Source organism: Artibeus jamaicensis, unplaced genomic scaffold (genome assembly GCF_021234435.1).
Source record: "Artibeus jamaicensis isolate MK-2021 breed Jamaican fruit bat unplaced genomic scaffold, CSHL_Jam_final contig_354, whole genome shotgun sequence".
In the NCBI taxonomy this organism is placed as follows: domain Eukaryota; kingdom Metazoa; phylum Chordata; class Mammalia; order Chiroptera; family Phyllostomidae; genus Artibeus; species Artibeus jamaicensis.
The window spans coordinates 20,322,707-20,347,582 of record NW_026521803.1 but is presented as its reverse complement, the minus strand read 5'-3'; the positions used below and the strand labels follow the sequence as shown (position 1 = coordinate 20,347,582).

The 24,876-nt window shown below is 38.9% G+C and overlaps 1 protein-coding gene across 3 annotated transcripts in view; it reads right to left on the bottom strand.

The window, feature by feature from the left end:
- The window catches only part of KIAA1328 (KIAA1328 ortholog), a 229,518-nt gene that overhangs the window by 27,605 nt on the left and 177,037 nt on the right, over positions 1 to 24,876 (bottom strand). For all 3 annotated transcript variants that reach the window (XM_037154525.2, XM_053664401.1, XM_053664402.1), the window contains 2 exons: positions 10,340 to 10,521; positions 822 to 930 (listed from right to left, as the gene is read on the bottom strand). In XM_037154525.2, coding sequence (XP_037010420.2) covers positions 822 to 930; positions 10,340 to 10,521 — 291 coding nt within the window. The remainder of the gene's footprint in view (positions 1 to 821; positions 931 to 10,339; positions 10,522 to 24,876) is intronic.

The following is a 24,876-nucleotide window of genomic DNA, read 5'->3' as shown; positions in this document are numbered from 1 at the left end:
TAATGAAAACACTGATTTGAAGAGATACATGCACCACTGTGTTCACTGCAGCGTTATTTACAACTGCCAAGATAAGGAAGCAACCGAGGTATCCACTGATAGAGGAATGGATAAACAAGAGGTGGTATAAAAATAAGAAATCTTATTACTGTTTGGTTATATTTTGAGCTTTGAAACCCCAGTACATAGTTGTGAGCTCTGTCCAGACGCTGGAGATAAGAGTGCTCGAATAAATTAACTTGTGAAACACACACATACACACACACACAAATATGGTACATATACATAACAGAATATTGGTTATAAAAAAGAATGAAATGCTGCCATTTGCAACAACATAAATGGACTTAAAGGGTGTTACGCTAAGTGCGATAAGTCAGACAGAGATAAACAAATACTGTGTGGTTTCCCTTATACACATCTACGGAATCTGAAACCAAACAGCAAGGAACAAAGGAGAACGAACCCACAGATGCAGAACCCGAGCTGGTGGTCGCCAGAAAGGGGAGGGTGGAGGGAGGGCAGATGAAATAGGCGAAGAGGATTAAGAGTTACAAATTTACAGTTATGACATAAATAAGTCATAAATATATAATGTACAGGATATGGAATACTGTCAATAATATTGTAATAATTTTGTGTGGTGCCAGTTGGTAACTAGATGTACTGTGGGAATCATTTTGTAATGTATATAAATATCAAATCACTATGATGTACACCTGAAATTAATAGCATATTGTATGTCAGTTATATGTCAATACAAAAATTTAAAAAATATTCGTATATGGAGAACGTTAAATTCAGGAATCCCTAGAGCTTACCGGGAAGTGCTGTGTTGGAGTGACGACAGGGCTGTGCTCGCAAGCTCCTTGTGGCTTTCTGTTGTCATCGGAGATGTGGACACATCTTTTCTAACTCCTGTCATTGTCCCTGTATGAACAATAAAGGAAATAATTTGGGCATTCAATAAAAATAAATGACAAGTCCATTCTGAGTAATACATTAGCGATTCTAGAAAACCCTAAGCTTTGAAATTAAGCATTCCCCGCCCCTCCCTGAAATGAAACAATGACAGATGGAAAACTCAGCGGGTTGTTTTGATTCTGTAAACATCAGAGATTTGTAATATCTTGTTTTTAAAAAGTACATTTGTGCAATAACAGACTGACTACAGATTTTTTAAAAGCATGATGCCCTCTCATATTCCTGCCGATTTGGGTTTCCTGTGAAAATGCCCAGGATGGCAGACTGCTTATTTCACTCCCCTGAAGTGTCATAACAAAAGATCATTCTCCTCTTTGAACAAATAGAAAACCCCAGCACTTTGTATCTCCAAAGCCCCCAAATTAAACTATCCTAACTGTAAAACTTTTAAGGCATAAGTGAGCCTTGAGTGTTTCTTTCAAAGAACTCTGCATTGTGCTAAAAGAAGTGTTTTACTGGGAGAGGTTCTCGACTGCCCAGGGCTGATCCGGCCTCTGCTGCTTTCTAACGAGCAATGGTTAGTTGGTCATTTCTTTTCTGAAGTGCTAAATAATAAGAAGACATGGACATAAATATCTGTTATTTTTGTTCGAATCTGTTAGTATTTCTAACAATAACAATTTTCTCCTCTTCCTTCTTAACAACATTTTCCAAACAACACATCCCTGCCTTTTTCCTGGGAGACTATGAGAATCTCATCCACAACTTTTTCCTGGTTCCTGGAAGACTTACCCAGACCACTCAGAGAAGCTACCTGGAGAGATTTGCTCTTCCTTTGAGAAGAGAGTGAATATTCAAATAGCGCAAAGACAACTCTGTGCATCGGGAATGCCAGACCCCAACATGCCAAGAATACAGTAGGCTACCTTCAGGAACGACAGTTTATGTGTGGCCACAGAAAATCAGGACAAGAGAAAGCAAGAGTAATGTCTACAGAGATGAGCACCAAAACCATCACCATGAGCCCTGGTGTTCCAAAGCTGTACTCAGTATTCACTACTCACTGGTACGTGTAGATGGAAACCATCCGCCATCTAAATGCACAATTGTCTTCTCCATGTCCACAGACTTGTGGGACCCTCAACCCAAACCAGTACATTCTCATACCAGAAATAAACTCATCAGTCCATACAGTGTTTTCAGTCAGGAAATATTTCCCTAATGAGAGGCAAGGGCTGGTGAGGAAGTGAAGGAAGGTGTGAGAGTGTTCTGAATAAGCCACTGTGACAGTAACAACAAAAAAAATAATAAAAATTCATAAATTACCCCAGGCAGTATGAAGTAATAACAACAGATACATACAGTATGCTTGGTATGTGCCTCATACCATTCTAAGTCTTTTCCATATACCATATATTCTTTTTTTTTTAAGTTTCACTTAAGTATAATTTGAATACTATAAAATTTAACCATCTTAGGTGTACAGTTTGATAAATAGTAGCAAATCTGTTTGGCTATGAAAGCATGGACACAACTCAGTTTAAAAATTTCTTATCATGGCATTGCTTATGTATTTTTACAATCCAGTTTTACAGTATTCCACACTTCCCAAAACTCCCCGTATGACCCAAAATCCCTTCTTCCTGGCTGGTCTGTTACTATCCCCCTCTAGCTCTATTGCTACAGTTTGGCCTTTCCAGAATTAGTTACATTGATTCTCATAAAAACCCTTTGCAATAGATACTATTTTTTACATCTAATTTACAGAGAAAGCCATAAACCATGAGGGATTTACATGACTCACCCAGGTCACCAAGCTAGTCAGTGATGGAGCCAGCATCCATGTCCAGACAACCTGATCCCAGGTTTCCATCACTGTGCTAGTTACTGCCTTTAAATGATACAAAAAGTCCGAGGAAGTAAGAAGTGAGGAGATCACGTCTGGCTATAGGATTAGGGAAGATTTAATGCAGGAGGTAGAATTTTGATAGGAAGGATTAAGGAGCATGGGACTAGCAAAAGCAGTAAATTAAAAACCTCAAGGCTAAATGTTTAGTATATTCAGGAAATATTTATTGAGCATCATTATGTCCTTGTACCTTGCTAGTCAATTTAAACCACTTTACATGCATTATCTCCTTGTACTTAAATTAATTACTGTCCTCACTTTGCAGATGCGGAAGTGGAAAGTGTGAAAAGGTCAAGCAGCATGTCCAATAGCACAGGGCTGGTAAGCGAGGCTGGGTTTTGAATACAATCAAGGTCTGTGTTGCAAACTCTGAAATACCGTGGTAGTTGGCCTCAACAGCAAAACAAAGCAGCAACAATGACAATCAAATTCACCAAACTGGTCTTTGGAGAGACGACTCTCATGCAGAATTTAGAATAGAGTGAAACAGAGAGAGGAAGCAGGCGAAGCAGTTCACTTCCACTACAACTGTCTGGGTGGAGTCCTGGGGTGGAAGTTCGAGTGGCAAACAGGAGCAGGAACGACTGAGCAGGGCTCGTGGGCGAGGCAAAGGGAAGAGATGCCTGCTAGTGACAGAACAAAGATCTGTTTTAGTCACTATCACATAAGGCTCAAACACTAGTCTTAGTTTGTCTGTTTTGATGCTTATGTCAAAAGTTTGGTCGAGACAATTGACATCCGACAGGAACAACGGAAAGAAGAAATTTCAACAGAGGGTGCAAGGACTTTTGACGGGATCCTTGCATGTGCTTCAGGAATGTGTGAAACCCCCCCCCCCCACTGTGTGCATACATGCTCCTTCACTTTTCTGGGCGAAGAGACCGCAGCTTTCACTGAATGATGAAAGGTGACAGGACTCCAAAAAAGTTAAGAGTGATTGCTCTGAGGCAGGGATCGACTTGATGGAAGCAGATCCTGACTGCACTGCAGGGATGTGTGAATACCACACCTTATAGAAAGTTTGCTCTGTTTGCTAGTTTTCTAAGCTCTGCTCATTAAGTTTCTAGAAAGCTATATATCAGCTTTTAATTATATTCATTCTGTAAAATTTGACTTGAATGTTTACTATGCCAACAGTTACAGTACATCCACCGAACTACACATCCCTCTATATTTACATATGCACACTCAGAGACAATGTACACATTTAAAAATAAAAGTGTTGGTAAGAATATTGTCCATTAGGCTGTTAAATTCTATCTATACGTGCATATGTTTATATACAGATGAATACATGTGAATAGAGTTATGTAAATAAACATGCATTTTTGCATACACAGACAGGATTGAACAGAATAGATCACGTCCTATCTGTACACGGCTGGGTGTGTGTCTGCCTATCCATCAATCAATATCTCAGAAGATGACTTCTTAGAGTTCAGCGTTTATGAAAGCCATTTCTGGGCCCTTCGTTATGTTTTGCCATTTAAAAACAGCCAGGCTATGTCTCACATCCAGTCCATTTTAAAGACTGGTAAAGAACACACCAGCACAGCTCCTCTCCAATCAAGAAACGGTCCTGGCAGCACTGCCCCTGGCGCGTCACCACCAACGTCCATCCACCCCCAGCACTGCCGCTTCTCCCCTCTGAGACCCAGGAGCCAGCCACTGTCCTCACTGTCAGTCCCTTTTGTTCTTCAGTTTTACCATTTAGAGATACACCCCCACAATGTGACACAGGTTTGCCACTTTTGAACTTTATAAAATAGAATATGTATGTATGTATGTATGTATGTATACATATGTATACACACATGTGCATACATTTCTTTTAAGATGTCTTTCACTCAATACTATATTTATGAGATTTATCTGTGTTGATGATTTGCATTTCTGCAGTTTGTTTTCTTTGCTAGGTAGCATTCTGTCTATGCATCCATTCCACTGCGGACGGACGTCTGGAGCGCTGCTGGTCTGGGCCGTTACGAAGGCTGCCGCTATGGCAGAGGAGGGCCGTTGTCCGTTGGAATGCACTCCTTGCCCTCTTCCTGGGTTCACAGCTAGACTGTAGTTTCCAATCCCCTTTGTAATGATGTGTGGTCAGGAGAAAAACCAGTGGATGTCACATGTGCCACTTCAGGATTGTCCCATAAAAACCTCCCACGTGTGCTCTTCCCTTCCCTTCCTGGTCTTCGCTGACCTGCTATGGCAGGACCAACCACAAGTTTCCTGTACAGGGTCAATGGCAAACATACTAGGCTTCGTGAACCATCCAGGTCCTGCTGCAACTCTGCAACTGTGCTGGTATAGCACGAAAGCAGCCACAGACAACACGTAAAAAAATGAAAATGGCTGTGTCCCAATGAAACTTACTTGCAAAAACAAGCAGTGGGCCAGATGTGGCCATGGACCAAGTTTGCCACCCCTGCGTCAGTGCACTGATGAAGGTGACCCTGCAGTGACGAAGGTGACCTTGGAAAGCACAGAAAGATGGCAGCGCCATCATTCTTTGGAGCAGAGCTGCTGTCCAACTAAACTTACCCTGGACTACTGCAAAACAAAGAAACTTCTTGATCTTGAAGCTACTGACTTTTTTTCTGTCCACTTGTTACCAAAGTTTAGCCTACCCTAACTGAATATACAGCTATGAACATATTTGTAATTTAATCACTGTGTGTATGAGATTCTCTGGGTATATATACCCAGAAAGAAATTGCTGGGGTACAGGGTATTTGTTCTTTATCCGCTCTGACCATCTCAGTGGGTACAGAAAAAGTTCTGATAAAATTTTATGCCCACTGCAATAACAACTCTCAGCAAACGAGGTAGGAGCTTTTATAACATGATAGACAGCACCGACAAAAAACCCTAAAATTAAAATCATACATAATGCTGGAAGCGCATCATAGGAAACTATGAAATCAGGAACAAGGCATAAAGTCCACTTTTACCATTTTATTCCACATTCTAATGAAAAGTTCTAGATAGTATAATGAGATAAGAAAAAAATAAAAGGCATAAAAAACAGCAGTCATTATGGACTGGATTACGTCCTCTCCCCTTGCCAAGTTTATGTTCAAGTTCTAACTCCCAGTACACCTCAGAATGTATTTGTAGAGAGGGCCTTTACAGAGGTAATTAAGATTAAACGAGGTCATCTGGAAGGGTTCTAATCCAATATGACTGCTGTCCTCATAAGAAGAGGGAGATACACCAGGGAACCCTGCCCACAGTGAAGGCCTTGTGAGGACACAAGGAGCAGACAGTCATCTGCAAGCCAAGTAGAGAGGCGTCATGGGAGAACCACCGGAAAGAAACCCAAGGGAACTGTCATGAATAAAAGAAATGTACTATATCTTAATCAGGGGTGTTTACGTAGATCTATACACTGTCAAAGTTTCTAAAACTAGACACAACGCATATGCAATTTTATTGTCTATAAATTAAATTGCAATTAGAAGAAAAGAAAATGAAGAAAACCCCATAGTTTTCTTGACTTTCAAGGCAGTGCTATTTTTAAGACTCTACTGTTATCTCTTTGACATTGCCAATCAATCACCATAAGGGACATGCATACGTACTTCTTACATCACTAAATCATTGCCAGTTCTGAGGTCAAAAAGTCTAACTGATTAGATCCTTTTTGTGGAAAAATGGGGCAAGGACACAGAGAGAACAGTCAATGTCCGTACTGTTACTTTAACTCATTCAACAAATACGATGAGCATCTACCACATATTACGTGATGGTTTAGGAGATGGGGATGCAACAGTGGACATGTGGGGTGCTTATATTTTAGTTGAAGAAATATAAAATATAAATAATAACTAAGTAAATTATATGGTATTTTGAGATAGTTCTAGTTATAGAGGATAGAAAATGTAGAGGCTCTGATAAGATTCCACACATAGCAACGTCGACACTCAACACTAGCCTTTTGCATGTGAATTCCTTTTTTGAGTGGACAGGGCGGGACGATTTAGGTCACATGCCTGGTTTTATTCATAGCCCTGTACTGTGCTTGTCTCCTGTGTTCTATTGATAAAGGCACTGACTTTTAACGGATCTATTAGCTCAGCCTTCTGGGAGTCAGAAGTAATATTTTGTGGTACCTTTTCTCATGATTAAACACAATCATAATGATGATGCTACTAATAAACATAAATGGGTGCTCCTTAAGATGGAAACAGTTTGCGCACTTAGGATACTCCAACATGTTTCCTTCTTCAATCATGTCGCCTTTCCACCCATCAGGGACTACGAAGAGCACTCGTCACAGCAAGCACAAGTTCGCTTGGACCAACTAGGAGCTCCAGAAATCAACCCTCCCTTTGGATAAGTCTACAATAATCCTCTTCCAGTTAAAAAAAAATGTGTTTGGAGCCCCTCTGGGAGCTTCAATCAGTGACGGCTGCTGTATATTACACAACCTCAAAAAAACCCCAAAGACGAAATGAAAGGCATGGTCAGTACCATCAGCTAAACTGACCTTACTCTAGGTTCCGCCTTGCTCAAAGTTTAAGGAGACTCAGAGATCAGTGAAAGAGGGACGAAGAGGAGGCAGCTCCAAATGAGGTAGTGGGCTCTGGGGTGGCGGAGGCAGGGTGGGCAGTGACAAGCCCGCAGCCTGGTGTTTCAGTCCCGGAACTTGTGTGCTCAGTGGGCTCGCAGCCGCCGCTAGCACTTGAGCACAAGAGGAAAAAATGCCCTCAGCTTCTCGGGCTCCTTTGAAAGGGAATCAGTGATTGCTCAGAAAGAGAAGGCTTGAGACAAGCTGGGAGAGAATTTTCCTTCCTGTGTAGGAAGGAAAAGAGAGAGAGCGATCTTTTCTCCAGATTTGTGCCTTTGGCTTAGAAGTTCTTGACTCGAGTTCAGATTCCCTTAAGTAATGTCTCCTTTTTGCACATAGTTCATTAAAACCAACTGAATACAACCCTAGTATTGTTGATTGCAAAACAATTTATACCTTAAGTGTAACCTTGACGATACTACACATATTTTTGTGATCACAGGTTGTTTCTTGAGGTAAGAGTCAGGTCCTTTTTTCTTTCTTTTTTTATATGTTTAGTATGTATAAAGTTGACAGAATGGTGAGGGAGACAGGAGAGGTAAAGGAGAAGGAGACTGATAATAAAGATTAATGGCCCTGCAGTAAATGTCCTGTGTAGTGCTTAATAATTACAGGACAGCAAAAGAAAAAAGGATAGAAAACAGAAGAAAAGCATATTTAAAAATTCAGATACAGTAAAGAGGAGCACACGATTAAGGAGATGAAAAACCAAGCAGTGTAACTTAGGCAATGAGCGCTAGGTCACCGGCCTCATGACAAACGTGTCTGGCCCCTCTGCAGCGTGGCTTGGAAAGCCTGTCTCCCGTGGGGTGGGGCACCGGGCAAGTGCTGCTGCAGTAACTTTGCCCCGCACTGGAGTCCGTGTGTAGCAGCTCTGCAGTGAGCAGGATGACTCGAAGTGCCCTCTCTCAATCATCAGGTGTATTATCATTTTGTTAACGTTCCATATTAGAATAAAAGAAAAGAAATGGCCTTTCTTACATATAAAAAAGTTAGTAATTCCTGTGAGTTGAAATGTCTTGAGAGAACTTTTGGAAAGATGAACAAGTTTCTAGTTTTCACTGCAACACTATAACTCCTCCCCCAAAGAGAGGAAGGAAAAAAAAAGTAACGAAAAAGTAAGACCCTAAGTGAAAACTGTTCCTGAAAACTTGCAGAATTGTAACAGCTTTCTCTCTTTAAATTGATTGGTGTAGCAACATTATAAAATGACTATTAGGATTCATTGTGCACAACAGAAAGTGCTGAAATGTCAGCAGACTATACAGCAAAAAGTAATGGGTTCTGAACCCCTGTTAGTCAAAATGATTTTGTTTCAAATTAGAAATTGATTTTTTTTTTTTTGGACACAAGCCCTCTCCAGGCTTCCGGCTTCTGTAGCAGGGCCTGAGAGAGATTAACGTCCACCAAGGCAAGGGCTGGCTAGATGACACCTTTCTCAAAGTCCTGTTCCAACTGGAGCTTTCTAAGGGGCTGTGGTCTTAACCAATCACACAAGCTATTTGTCCCTTTGCTGTTACACTCCGTTTTCCTCTTTTTGCCATTTTATTTTAGTGCTGACACACAACACAAATTGGGTGATGAGTTAAGAGAAGACTACGTTAAGCCTTGCGGTGCAACTGCCACACCAATTTTGACAGGCTCTCCACTCCTGAAAGTGCAGTGACTAAAGAAGAGAGGAAGAAGCCAAGGCAAGAGCCGCCCCTGCCCGAAGGACCGCTAACAGAGGACGTAAGGAAGAGCCCACCTGGGATGCCACGCCTCCTGAATTTCGCTGTTGTTTCTAAGTTGTCCTAAAGCAATGGAAGTCTACTGAACGTCTCCCTTGTGCCAAACAAAACAAGCTTTTGCTTTTGTTTCAAATTTTGGACAGACTCCCCTCTGAAGTTAGGACTAATAATCATCTCTCATTATCTGGGAGGGGATTAAACAACTTCTAGGTTAATCATAATTAAAACCGAAGAAAAAAAAAAGGACGAAGCTGGCTGATGAGGAGGAAAGTCAGGGGCGCTACACCTGTAAGATCCTCTCATGAAGCACTGCACGTGTCTCAAGTAAAGGAGTGAGCCAGTGGTCAGGGAAATTACGAGAGGTCAGCTGCTGAATTCTAGAGATGGGCTGGTGCTAGCAGTTGGAACAGAGGTAAGTCCAAAGGAAAGCAGTGCGCATGGCTGTGAGCACAAGAGGGAGATGTCCGGAGCAGAGGTGTGAGTAGAGGGCACCCGGAGGCCCTTTCCGGCCCTGTGTTCCCTGTGGCTGTCTCTTCCCTACAGAAGCTCAGACCTGTTCCATTCTGCTCCAAACTCCTTCCCTTAATAATTCCAGGACAGATTAAGCCAAAGCCATCCCCAAAACTGGGAATTAAATTTAACTGATTCACTCAACATTTCACACTGTTATTTATAACTGATTTTAAAAAATACCCATGACATATAAAATAGGAAGAATTACTGGTACTTAAAAGACTGCTAGGCAATATATACTTAAAACTTATGAGGTTTTGTTTCAGCCACAATGTAGAATTTATCCATGACCTCTCCTCCACCCTCCCCATATTTCCAGTAAATTGAAGATTAACTGTGGTTGTTAGAGTTTACTTTCTCAGCAGAGATTTATGTTCATTTTCACGTCCTCTTTACTCACTTTGAACATTACTTTGTGTCTGTGACGATACTTACTACTGAATAATTCTTACAGTTTGCTGCTTGCAGAAAGAGGGGCAAGTGGATGGTTTCTCATATGAGTATTCTCAGAGAAACACTGATAAAATTCACTGGTCTAGACGTGCTGCCTATGGCCTTGCAGGTACCTGTCAGTGTGTAACATATTTAACTCTTGCTCAGGTTGCAGGAAATCATCTGGAGTCCATGGCCAGCTGACGCCAGCAACCACCTGCCCCCAACAGGTTCTCATTTTGCTAGGGATGCCACGTCTACCTCTCTGGGGTCGGCACGTCTCTTCCTTCGGGCATGTGCACCGGGCACCCTCTTCCATATGTGACTGAAACCCAACGGTCTTCTTCTCTTTTCTAGTCTCTCCACTGGGGGTGGACTCTTGGTACTTTTTGATGGATGACGATGTTCCAAGCAGCCAGCCATCACCTGCTGACTTCAACAAACTGAAAAAAAGTAAGTATGAATAAGCTGCAGAGAGCACAGAAGGGATATAGATCACACGAAGGCATATAAACTCAGCATGAGTTCAGATACAATTCTTGTAGTAAAAACTTTTTTTCTTTTTTTTTGAGGAATAATTTAAATAATTTATTGAAGATCTATTTTTTAAAATCCTCACCCGAGGACATGTTTCCATTGATTTTAGAGAAGGAGGGATGGGGGAGATGAAGGGGACGAGAAAGGGGTAGAGAGAGAGAGGGAGAGAGACTTGGATGTGAGAGAGGAATATCAATGGGTTGTTTCCTGTAGGCACCCAACCAGGAATTGAACTTGCACTCTAGGTGTGCACCCTGACCGAAATCGGACTGGCAACTTTTGGGAGCATGGGACAACGCTCCAACCAACTGGGACATGTGGCCAGGGCATACTGAAATCGCCTGTGTGCCCTACCACAACAACGTCGGGGAAGAAATGGTCTTTATCCTCCAAAGCCTATGTCTGGAGTTGGAGAAATGAGACTCAGGCCCATCAAACTGCTAATAAAGCCACAGATTATGACTAAGAACTAGAATGTCTGTAGAAGTAAAAAGGTATGCTAAAGCAAGGCCTGCATATGTACAATGTTTCCGAACACTAAAAATGAACATTAGGAATTAAAGTATTACCAATTTGCCTCAAAGTGCATTTGTGTTTCTCATATTCAATTGTTACAGTATTTCTTATGCACCCAGAGTATGAAAGAAGGTGGCACAACATGCATGTGAAAGAACTGACCTCTGTCCTCATATAATTTCATCAAAAATCAACAAGGTGAATATGGAGTAAAAAGAATTTTAATAAAAATAAACATCTGTGCATATGTTTCTCTCTCTCATAAACCGTGCCCCCACCTTACCATATTTCCTCTTCCAACATTTTATTGTTTGGAGAGTAATGATCTAATGATGTATATATATGTCCCTTATTATACTACCAGCTTTTCCTTGTAACTTAAGTTCACCACAGACCCATGACACTTTGTTTTTTTCTTCCGTTTGCCCATAAACAAAGTGAAAATTAAAGTGAGGAAAAAAAGGCTTTACTCAATAAATAAGACCCTAAAAAGCTAAGATGCTCACACTCCCTGGCAGCAGAAATCATCCCTAGACAAGAAAGAACTGACAGAGTATTACTGAGTCCATCGCTAATCACAGGGGGCCCCGGGCCAGAAGTCAAATCACGTAAACTCACGTAAACCCATCAAACCTGCTGGCCTTCTGTGATCAGAATGTTTAGTAATGTTGGTTCACATTGTAATTTATTAATAAAAAAAGAAATTAAATGGCTTCATGCAATATGACTTTATATGGGCATAATGCAATGTATTACATTTATATTCTTTAATTTTTTTTTTTTAACCAGAACCCAGGTATCACTGTCCCATGAGGAACAACAACTAATGGATGTGTATCTCAGCTCATCACTTTCATTCACCATCCGGGAAAACAGGAGAATAAAACGACCTCACTGTGAATGTAAGATAAGTTTACCTCAACCCCGAAGCCCCAAACCCAGGCAATCCAACAACTACATCTCTGCTTGATGATGTGACCATGACTATTGGCTTCCCCCAAATTCATTCATTCTCCACTCAGCTGAGCTCACAATACCAGCCAATTCAGATCAATCGTAACTCTGCTTCCTGCTCCTTTACTGTACCAAACCCCATCCTGGTAAGCCTTTATCTCAACAGGGAACTTAGTTCCTAATTTCCCTGAAATAAAGATGACTGCATAAAAATCTGCTCTTTCATTTGCATTTATTTCCATCTTTATCCATCTACTATTCTTCTCTTAATATCTCTGAAGAAAATTATACCTTTTATTCACACTGTTGATACCATTTTAACCCATGCCCTCTGTGCCTATGGCCTGTCAATCATCTCCTTTTCTTAATACTTACAGACTCCTCCTCCTCTCAGCTGGATTCTTCCCTAGGAGTACAAACAAGATCAAACTTTCCACTAAAAATCAAAACTGAACCTAAAACTAAAACCTCTTTTCTTAAGTGGGGAGTACAACACTCAGTGTCAGTGAGGGTATGCACAACAGTGTTTCAATGCACTGAAGGAACTGCCCATTGGTTATCGCACTCTGTGGATGACATGTCAATACAAATAAAATAAAATAAAAATGCACCCACCCTCCTAATCTAGTTTTAAGATGTTGCCCCACAGAATCATATAAACAATAGCATAGGAACATTTTTTTAAGGATGGTCATGGCAGAATTATTTGTAATAGTGAAAAACTAAAGGCAAATATTTTCTATTGGAGAGTAAGAACATAAACTATGATACACCCATCATAAAGAATGCCATTTAGCCAAAAAAAATAAGCTATATAAGCCCTGGCTGGTATAGCTCAGTGGATTGAGCACAGGCCTGCGAACCAGAGGATCACGGTTCGATTCCCAGTCAGGGCACAGGCCTGGGTTGCAGGCCAGTTCCCAGTGGGGACCCACAAGAGGCAACCATACATTGATGTTTCTCTCCCTCTCTCCTTCCCTTCCTCTCTAAAGATAAATAAATAAAATTTAAAAAATTAAGCTATGTAGTTCTCTATACATAGTTCTGTATATATTGTGGAGAAAGTTCATGATATACTAGAAAGTAAAAAAAAAGCAATTTGCAATAAAAGAATGTATACTGGGATCTTATTTTTGTAGAAACAAAAATATATAAAAATATTTTTAAAGTTTTGGATAAATGCCAAACCAGAAAAGTAAAAATAAAATGGATGAGAGACTTATAATTTAATTTATATACTTCTGAATGTTTCAATTTCTTTCAATAGGCATGTACTTTTGTAAATAAAAAACCAAAACTTTCACCATCTCCTTTATATTACCATCTCCTCTCCCCTTCCTTTCTTTGCAGAACTTGTGGAGACAGTAATTAATTTTAACATACGTACCTAGTAAAGCAATATTTTAAAGGACAAATCTAGTGGCCTCTTCTTTTTCAACCGTATTGCCTGTTACTAGACCACCTCTCAACAATTGGCTCCTTCCTTAGAACTTTTTTCCCCTGCACTTCATAATATATATATATTATATTGATTGTTTTCATGATATTTGTGTTATCTTGACTGTTTTAATAGTTTTAAGAGACTTCTACTCTGATTCTTTTCCTGGAAACTCTTCTACGTCCTCTCCTGAAACGGCAGGCACTCCCGAAGATCCTGTCCTCGTTGTCCTCCTTCATTTCCTCCTTAGCACTTTCTCAGTGATGCTTGCCACACCCTTCTATCCTCAGTTCCGATTTCTAAATGGATCTGTCCAGCCCACAGTCCACAACTGCGGACCTGACCGAGCATCTGTGGGAAAGCTGCAGAGGGATGTCTTGTCATCCTGCCCGAACCAACTCATATTAACGCAGTGCGTAATCTTCATCATGAAACTAGTTCCTCCATCTGTTTCCATTCTCATCCGTTTTCTCTGTCACATGAAAAACTTCAGTTGTCTCAACTTCTGATTTCCTCATTCCTATTCAATAAATTATTAAATCAATCATTTACTTTTCACCAGCTATCTATTGGGGACAGTACTCTATGTCAGGATAATATGCTGTGGGGCTGGTGTAGGCAAACATAGAAATGAATATTAATTGAGTACTTCATATATGCTAGGTACTGCGTATACAAACGCAGACATTCAAGGACCTAGTTCCAGTCCTCAGAGTGATTTTAAAGGTGGAGACGGAGTGGAAAGAGATCATTTAAAACCCGATAAAAGCTGTAATTCAGGAATGTACAAGTTGCTGTGGGAACACACAGACAGGGGCACCTAGTTTTAGCTGCATAACCAAAGAGAAATTCTGACGCATTTAAACTAAATCTTAGCAATTAAGCAGGAGGTAAGGAAGAATGAAGGACTGGAGGAAAAAAACAGTATTAGCAAATATACCAACTAGTAAAATTAATATATTTTAGACAAGTTAAACAGTTTGGTTTTGCTACAGCATCAAGTGTGGGGTTTGGGTGGGGAGAAGAGGCAGGTGGAAGAGGACAGATAAGGGAGTGTCAGGTCATACAAGGTTCGGTTTCCAGTGTCAACGGGCTTGAACTCCGTCTTATAGGCAAGCCAGAGTCATTAAAGGGCTCTACGGGGAAAAATGACATGATCCATCCCAAATTTATGAAAAATTACTCTGGCACTATATAGAGAACAGACTGCAAGAAGCTCATGAGTCAGAAGGTGCTGGAACAGCTCTGATGAGATGATGAGGGTCTGAAATAGAGAGGCAGTAGTAGACATAGTGAGGAGATAGCTTTTAAAACATATTTAGGATTTGAAATTGGCAGAAAATGATGAGTGCTTGAATGTCAAAAGTGAGGGAGAAAAAGGAGGATGATTGGCAGAATTTTGGGTGGATAAGCAATACTGAGAAAATTTGGGAAGGGTGGGAGAAATTAAATGTAGCTTGAGGTGCCTATGAAACATTTGGGAAGATATTTCAAGAAAGCAGTTGGATCAATAACTAGCTTTTTGCTAGCTGGCTGACTTTAGGGTGGTGGGGTTGAGAGAGAGAGGGTTGAGGAAGTACATGCTTCACTTTCAATTTTCTTGGTGAAGGCAAAGGTAAACTCATTCCTTTAAGTGAAAGAAATGGGTACTGAGAGGAGTGAAGGTTTGGTGAATATATTGAAGTAATTCAAGATAAAAACAGCCAAAAACAAGAAACAGACTCCTACAATCTAGAAGACCTAACAGTTAGAAATCATCAATCTGTATCAGGGTTTACATACACATATGTGAAAGCAGAAAGAGAGGGTTGAGAGCCTGCTCCAGGGTTAGGATCCAGGGAGGGCAGCAGACTGAAGGTCAATGCAAGGTTCAAGCTGTGATACCCTGCACCAGTACAGTGCCCAGTACGAAAGCCCTCGCCACCCAGCCCTCCTCTGGGGATCAGGCTCTAACACCCTGTGATCAAATTAATTTTAGGGTGTGATGGAAGATAGGGGTCAAGTTTCATTTTCCCGCCCAGATCTATATCCAGTACCTCCAGCATTATTTGTTAACAAAACTTCCTTTTCCCACAGAATTGCTTGGAACCTTTGTCAAAAGCAATGGAATTTATGGTTGTGTGGGTCTACTTCTGGACTCTATTCTGTTCCACTAACCTAGTTATCTGTCTTCAGATGAATACTAAACCTGTACTGACAACATAATTTTGATTTACATACCTAAAATTAGGCAGCATGCAAATCTTTCAATGTATTCTTCTAAATTGCAAAGACTGTCTTTGCAATTCTAGACCCTTCATGTTTCCATATAAATTTCAGACTCTTTGCCAGTTTCTAAGCAGTATGCTGGAATTCTGACTGAAACTGCACGGAATCTAAGCTTCGATTTGGAAAAAAACTGGTATCTTATTATTGAGTGTTCCAGTCCAAGAACATGGTATATCTTTCTTTCCATTCATTTAAACTTTCTTAAATTTATCTCAGCAGTACTTTGTACTTTTTTTTTGGTTAAATTATTTCTAGGAATTTGATGGTTTGTAATGCTACTGTATACGCTTTCTTTTCAGAATAATTGTTATTTTATATCAATTGCTACAGGATAGTAATTGCTGTATATAGACAAAATGGATTTTTATATGTCAAAATTGAACTTGAATTCTGTGTGTTAAATTTACTTAATAATTTTAGTAGTTGTTTCCACAGCCAGTCATGTTATTTAAAAATAAATATGGTTTTACTTGTTTCTTTCATGGTTGATCATACTAGCTAGGATCTCCAGTACCACGTTCAGTAGAAGTAGTATGAGCAGACATCCTTACCTTGTTCCCAAAAGTGTTCATCATTAAAGAGAATACATCTTTGTTCGTAGCCTCTATGGGATTTCTAATTTGATGCGAGGTCACTGTTTTCCCCCAGTAATGAATGAGCATTGGAAGAGTTAAGTTAAATGCTTTTTCTGCATCGGTTTGAGAATATGTTTTTCTTCTTTATTATGTTAGTATGGAAAACTGACTTTCAAATGTTAAGCCAATTTTGTATTCCTGGGATACACTCTATTTAGATTTAGTCAAGCTGATCATCCTTTATTCCTGGATTTAATTTGCTAGTATTTTGTTAAGAAATGTTTTTTGGGGGGTGGGTAGGGGGATAGGTGAAAAGGTGAAGGGATTATGAAGTACACATTGGTTGTTACAGAACAGTCACGGGATGTAAAGTACAGTGTAGGTAATGCAATCAATGCCATTCTAATAACTGTGCATGGTGTCAAATGGGTACTAGATTTATCAGGATGATCATTTAGTAAGTTATACAATGTCTATTCACATCTGAAACTAATATAATACTGTATGGCAACCATAATTTAAAAATTTAAAAAATTTAAAAATATTTTGTTTTGCATTTGTCTGTCGTTCTCTATTCTTTTAATGCTTTTTATCTTGCACGTCTCACAAAAGGAGTTGGAAAAAGTTCTTTCTCTAGTCCATTGGTTCTCAAGTGGGGTAGAAGGAGAGAATTTTTCCACACAGGGCACATTTAGCAACATCTAAAGAGTTTTGCGATTGACACAATTGGGAGCAGGGAGGGAGGGAGCTCCTAGTAGCCTACATGGGTAGAAGAAAGGGGTGCCTGTCTTACAATGCATAGCCAACAATGCATAGAACAGCACCCCCCCCCCCAAAATGATCTGGTCCAAAATGTCAATAGTGTCAAGGCTGAGAAACCCCACTCTAGTCTCTTAAAGAATCTCTGTAAAATTGATATTTCATTTTTAGAGGACGGGGAAGGGTTCACAAGTTCTATGAGTCTGTACTTCTATTTTTGGGAAGTTTCTTAATGAGAAATTAAATTTCTTTAAGAGATACAGGTTATTCATACGTTCTATTTTTTTGGTATGAATTTTAGTACACTGTCAACCTAAGGGAATTTATATCATTTGAGTTGTCAAATATAACTATAAAAATGATTCATACTGTTCCTTAAGTACTTTAAAATTTTTGTTAAAATCTAGGGTGATATCTTTTTCATTCTTGATATTGATAATTTGTTTTTCTCTCTATAGCATGTTGATCATCTTAAAAAAGTTACTAATTTGACTTACATGTTCAAAATTTCAACTTTTAGCCTTGTAGATTTTCTCTATTGCTTGTTTTCCTTTTCACTGTAAGATTTGTCAAAAAGTGGCTGCTATGTGGTTGAAGGCAGGATAGAAATGTTACAAACTGGAAAACGCTGGGGAAACTGGAGTGCAGGCACAAAATGGAGAGATACGGTTAAGTCCCGGTCTGACAAAGCCCAAAACCAAGTTAGGACAAAATACACAGGGAGGAAGGAGTTTGGAGATGTGTGTCACCAATTTAGAGAGGCTTGGGAAACACCCTGGGTTTTCCAGACATCTGCCTTCACAATAGTATATAACAAACCTATCCAAGTTCAAGGTGATTAGCAAGGTAATTAAATGACTGGGAAGTGTAAAAATCAACACTTTTCAAAGAGCGACAATAAAATCCACTTCTCTAAATGTATCATAATATGCAGGATCCACCCTGACCAGTGTGGCTCAGTTGGTTGGCCATCCTCCCGGAAAGTGAAAGGTCACAGGTTCAACTCCAGGTCAGGACACATGCCTAGGTTGTGGGTTCAGTCCCACTGGGGCACATAGTAGAGGCAACTGATCGGTGTTTCTCTCTTGCATCGATGTTTCTCTCCCTCTACTTCGCCCTCCTTTCCTTCTTTCTAAAAAATAAATAAATTTTTCTTTCTCTTCTAAATATATATTTTATTGATTATGCTATTACAGTTGTCCCATTTTTTCCTCCTCTCTACACCCCTCCACCCTGTACCGCCTGTCCCACCAGCATTCCCCCACCTTAGTTCATGTCCATGAGTTGTACATATAAGTTCTTTGATTTCTCCATCTCCCATACTGTTCTTAACCTACCCATGTCTATTTAGTACCTACCATTTATGCTTATTTCCTGTACCTTTTCCTCCCGTTCTCTCCCCTGTCTCCCTGCTGATAACCCTGCATATGATCTCCATTTCTGTGATTCTGATGCTGTTCCAGTTGTTTGCTTAGTTTGTCTTTGTTTTTTTTAGGTTTGGTTGTTAATAGTTGTGAGTTTGTTGTCATTTTACTGTTCATGGTTTTGATCTTTTTCTTAGATAAGTCCCTTTAACATTTCATATAATGAGTTGGTGATGATGAACTCCTTTAATTTTACCTTGTCTGGGAAGCACTCTACCTTCCCTTCCATTCTAAATGACACCTTTGCTGGATAGAGTGATCTTGGATGTAGGTCCTTGCCCTTCATAACTTTGAATACTTCTTTCCAGCCCCTTCTTGCTTGCAAGGTTTCTTTTGAGAAACCAGCTAACAGTCTATGGAAATTCCTCTGTAGGTAACTGTTTCCTTTTCTCTTGCTGCTCTTAAGATTCTCTACTTATCTTTAATGAGTAAAGTAATTATGATGTGCCTTGGTGTGTGCTTCCTTGGGTTCAACTTGTTTGGGACTCTCTGAGCTTCCTGGACTCCCTGGAAGTCTATTTCCTTTCCCAGATTAGGGAAGTGCTCCTTCATTATTTTTTCAAATGTTTTCAACGTCTTGCTCTTCCTATTCTCCTTCTGGCACCCCTATAATTCAAATGTTGGAATGTTTAAAGTTGTCCTGGCGGTTCCTCAGCCTGTCCTCATTTTTTAAAATTCTTGCTGCTGCTTTCTGTTCTGGTTGAATGTTTATTTCTTCCTTCTATTCCAAACCCTTGATTTGAGTCCCAATTTCCTTCCCATCACTGTTGGTTCCCTATATATTTTCCTTTAGTTCACTTTTCATAGCCTTTACTTCTTCCTCTATCTTGCAACCATACTCAACCACTTCTGTGAGCATTCTGATTACCAGTGTTTTGAACTTCGCATCTGACAGGCTGGCTATCTCTTCATAAACAATTCTGTTTTTGGAGCTTTGATCTGTTCTTTCATTTGGGCCATATTTTTTTTTTTTTGTCTTGGCACAACTGTTACATTGTAAGGGGCAGAGGCTTAGGTATTTGCCATAGTGGGTCAACCTGTATTTCTACATTGTAGTGCTGTATGTGGGGGAGGGGTCTTAGAGGGAACAATGCCACTTGCTTGGCTCTCTACTGGCTTTCAGTCACTTCTCCTGTTACCCACAAGCAAACTGGGCCCTTCTGGTGCTTATTCCCAGGTGCATGGGTTTGTGTATGTTCTAGGACACTGTGGGTCTCTCTAATAAACTCTCCTGTGAGGCTGCGAGTTTATCCCACTGCCATAACCCTGACAGTTTTTTTCAGTCACAGGTTTTGAGGCTTTATTTCACCACAGTGGAACCCTGGGTTGTGTAGTCTGTCTTACTCCCAAGTTGTTCCTCCTGGTTTATCTGCATGCAAATGCGGGACTGCCCAGTCTGCCAGCCACTGCCTTCCCTTGAGTCCTCTTCCTCCAGATGCCTGTCTCCGCCCCTCCTACTGGTCTGGATGAATGTTTCTTTTTTAACTGTTTGTCAGACTTCCATACAGTTCAATTTTCAGGCAGTTCTGGTTATTTTTTGTTCTTAAATTTGAGGTGGTCCTTCTTTCGGTTGTGTGAGGAGGTAAAGTGTATCTACCTATGCCTCCATCTTGGCCAGAAGTCCAAGAAATATTTTAAAAATATGCAGGATACAATACGAATTGCAAGACTCAAGAAGAAAAAAGAAAATGTGACCCATAGTTAAGAAAAAGAAATCATTCACTTAAATCAAAAGATGGCTCAGATGTTGAACTTAGCAGGTAAACGTCACTTAAATCAGCTATTATAAATATGTTGATGGGCATAGAGGAAAAAGCGGTTTTAATGAGTGAACAGACAGGCAGTCTCAGCAGAGAGACAGAAACTCTAATAAAGAACTAGATGGAAATTCTAGAGCTAAAATTTACATTAACTGAAATAAAAATTAGAAAAAGAAGATGAAAGATCAAAGAGTTTTGTGAATTTTCTGGCAGATCAATAAAATTGAGACAATTTGAAGAACAACCCAGTCTCAGGATTGTAGAAACAATATTAAGCTGTCAAATAAAACCGAAATTACAGAAGGAGACAAGACTGAGATTGGGATGGAAAAATTTTTGAAAAAATATTATTTTAAAAAATAATGCCAGATTATTTCCCAAATTTGATAAAAACTTTGACCAACAGATCACAAACTGTTAAAAACCAAAAGTAAAGATAATTCTGAAAAAAAAAAAAAAAAAGATAAAAATGTCAATTACATACAGACAAATAATGATATTTACAGTTAACTTCTCATCAGAAGGCCAGGAGATAGTGGAATAGCATTTTTAAAGGAAGAAAAAACAAAAACAAAAACAGAAAGAAAACTGTTCTATCAGAATTCTGTATCTCACAAAAATATTATTCAGAAATGAAGGAGAAATAAAATTTTCAGATAAAACAGGGAAAATTTGTTGGTAATAGACCTGAATTATAAGAAATAATGTTTTTCAGGTTGAAGGAAAAAGACATCAGATGAAACTGAATCTATAAAAAAAATGAGGAGCATCAGAAATAGTACATATATGAATAAATATGAAAAAGTGTATTTCTTAATGTCATTAAAAGATAGGTGAATGTTTAAAGCAAAAATGGTAACACTGTTTTATGGGATTTATAATGCACTGAGCTGCAATGTATATGACAATAATATTACAAAGAATGGGGAGGTAAATATACCTCTACAATAGAAAGCTTCTGACTTTCTACATAAAATGCTACAATATTAGTACCACATAGACTTTAATAAGTCTGGGAAGCATACTGTAATCCCTGTAGAAATAACTAAACAAAATGCAAAAATATAAATCTAACAAAATAAGAGGAATTCAAACAGAAAAACTAAAAAAAATCCATCTTTCTCCCTCTCACCACCATCCCCTAGAAAAAGTCAAGGAGGGGAAACAGAGGAACAAACAACAGATGGGATAAATGGGAAGAAAGAAAAAAAAGTCAGACCTCAATCCAACAGTATCAACAATTAAATTAAATTGAAATGAATTAAAGACTTAAATCAAATGAAATAAATTGTCAAATTAAAGGAAATTGCAGAACCCAAACCATATGTTGCTTGCAAGTCACACTTTGAATATAAAAGAACAAATAGGTTGACATAAAAGGATAGAAGGAGATATGCCATGCAAGCAGTCCAGATGGAAGGCTGGAGTGGTTATATAATATCAAATAAAGTAGATGTTACAAAGTACTACCAGACATAAAGAGAAATACCTCATTATGATTAAAATACTTCATCATGATTAAAGGGGGAAATCAGCAGATAGACATAATGATCCTAAAAACATATGCATCTAAAACAAAGTTTCAGAATACACATAGCAAAACTGAAGATTAAAGAGAAAAGTGAAGAAATTCACAATCATATCTAAAGATTTTAACATCCCTTTGTTACCAACTGATTGGAGCCAATTCAGTAGGCTACAGAAGAACTGACCAATACCATTCATCAATTTGCTTTAATTGACATATACAGAACATTATACTCAAGGGTACAATACACATTTTTAAAAGTACACTCAGACTATGGACCAAGATAGATAACACATTGAGCCATAAAATAAATTTCAACATATTTCAAAAGAATAAAAACTTACAAAATATTTAATCTGACCAAGATGGAGTTAAGTTTAAAATAAAAAACAAGATATCTAGGAAAATCTCATGTATTTAGAAAATATCAAATATACTTATAAGTAACCCACAGGTCAAAAAGAAATCAAAAGAGAAATTAGTGAATATTTTGAAATGAATGATAAAAACACAACATATCAGACTTTGAGGGCTACAGAAGCAATGCTTAGAGGGAAAATAACAAATGCCTATATATGAAAAGAAGAAAAGTTTAAAAACAATGATATAATATTCCACCTTATGAAGCTACAAAAAGAGCAAACTAGATATAAAGTAAGTAGGTGAAGGAAACAAGAGTAGAAATCAATAAAACAAACAAAGAAATACAAAAGACACTCAATCCTTGGCCATTTGAAAATATTAATAAAATTGATAAACCTATACCAAAACAAACTAAGGTAAAAAGAAAACTCAGTTTACAAATAAAAAGAATGAGAGAGGAGTAACACTACAGATTCCAAAGATACTATAAAAATATTTAGAATATTTCATGAACAACTTCATGTCACTACATAAAGTTACTGAAATGAAATCAAATTTATGCATTTATTGAAAAGTATAACTTGTTAAAACTGGCTCAAGAAGAACCAGATAATATAAATGTCCTCATATATACTAAAGAAATTGAATTCATAACCAAAATATTCTCACAAAGAAAACTAATCAGATGGCTTCACTAGTAAATTTTATCAGATTTAAAGAAGAAATGTTAGCAATCTTACAGAAGCTTTCAGTAAATAGAAGAGGGAACACTGTGACACAGCTTATGTTACTGCATGATAACAAAACCTGACTAAGTTATTATAATATAGAAGTACTACAAACTAGTATCTTTCATGAACATAGACACATGAATTCTCAACAAAATATTAACAAACCAAATCCAGCAATACATAAAATGGTTCTACTTTATAAACAAATGAGTATTTTTCCAAAATGTAATGGTGGCTTAATGTTACAAAAAATACATCCATGTAAATCATCACATTAAAAGAAAAAAGGGGCAAAAACCATAAGATTATATTGTTACCGAACAAGAGGAGGTCCGAGGGAGGGGCAATACAATATTTGGCCCACTTAGGGGTGCCCAAAACTGCTATACAACAGGGGCCCCTCCCGAAAACAAAATACTAAAATCTACTGGGCCCTTCTGTCCGCCACCAATTGGAAAGACATCTCTTAATGCCAGAGATTTGTGAAAAGGAAACAAAATGTTTATTTAATGCTATTCAGGCCTAATGCCACCACTAAAATATCAAAGTCCTTTATGTATACACCTACACCCACACAGCGCTCCCTTCTCCCACTGTCCCAACTCCGGGTACCGTAAATCAGGAAAAGAGCACACTTCTGTGTTGCAGGCCGCTGGCACCGTCAGCTGTGTCACTGTGCAGGATCTCGAGTTAATCCAAAGTACTGTGGTACCCTCTCATGGTCCACTGGCAAGAGTCCTTTGTACCCAGTTCCAGTCAAAGTTTCTCCTGCTTTCCAGGTCACCTGGGCAGTTATCGCCTCATGTCCTGGAGCCCATCTTTTCCAAGCTCCCACCCAGGCCATCTCGCTCAGGAGCGCAGCCCCTAGTTCCCATCTTGAGTCGTCCTAGTTCCATCCTCAGTCCCCTCTAGTTCCATCTTGAGTCCCCCTCCACTACCTTCTCCTTGGCTCCAAACTTGGCCACTGCTATTTAACATATCTATGAAACCAGTTAAAGGTTATAGATATGTTAAATAACCATTCCTCCAGAGGTTAGCTCCAAAACTGTTGCTATGCAAAATAGCTCTCAATGGCCTGGCTCCATTCATCCCTTCCCCCTGGGGGGGGGGCGGCAGTGAGGACATCTTATATGTCTCTCCAATATTTCTATACACTTTGAATTCTGGACACCATTCCAAATCTGTTTTTTGGCCCCCCCCCCCCCGGCTGCACCCTGTATCAATATCAATAAATGTGGAAAAAGCTTTTTACAAAATTCTGACAAAAACTCTCAGCAAACTAGGAATAAAAGTAGATTGAGTACTTCAATCTAATAAAGGGCATCTACCAAAAAACTACATTTAATATGATATTTATTGGTGAATTATTAAATGCCTTTCCATTGAGAACAAAGCAAGGCTGTCTTCTTTAACCACTTCTATTCAGTACTGTATTGGAACTTCTAGCCAATGCGATAAGTTAAGAATAAGAAACAAAAGGCAAGAAATTTGGGAAGGTATAAATAAAGCTGCTGTTATATTCACAGGCAATGTAACTATGAACTTGAAAATCCTGAGTTATCTACCAGAAAAATAACCAAAATCCTGCTAGAATATGTGCATTTTGCAAGATTGCAGTACACAAGGTAAATATTCAAAAATAAATAAATCCGGCCCTGGCTGGGTAGTTCAGTTGATTAGTGCATTGTCCCAATACACTAAGGTTGCGGGTTCAATCCCTGGTCAGAGCACATACAAGAATTCACCAATGAATGCACAAAAACAATAGAACAACAAATCAATGTTTCAAAATAAATCTTTCAATATATATATCAATAAATTCAATAAAGAATGCACGAGACCGTTACATGAAAAACTACACAGTATTACCAAGTTCAATTTTAAAATATCTAAATTAATGTAGAGATATACCATGTTTATGAGCTGGGAAACAATATTTTTAGAA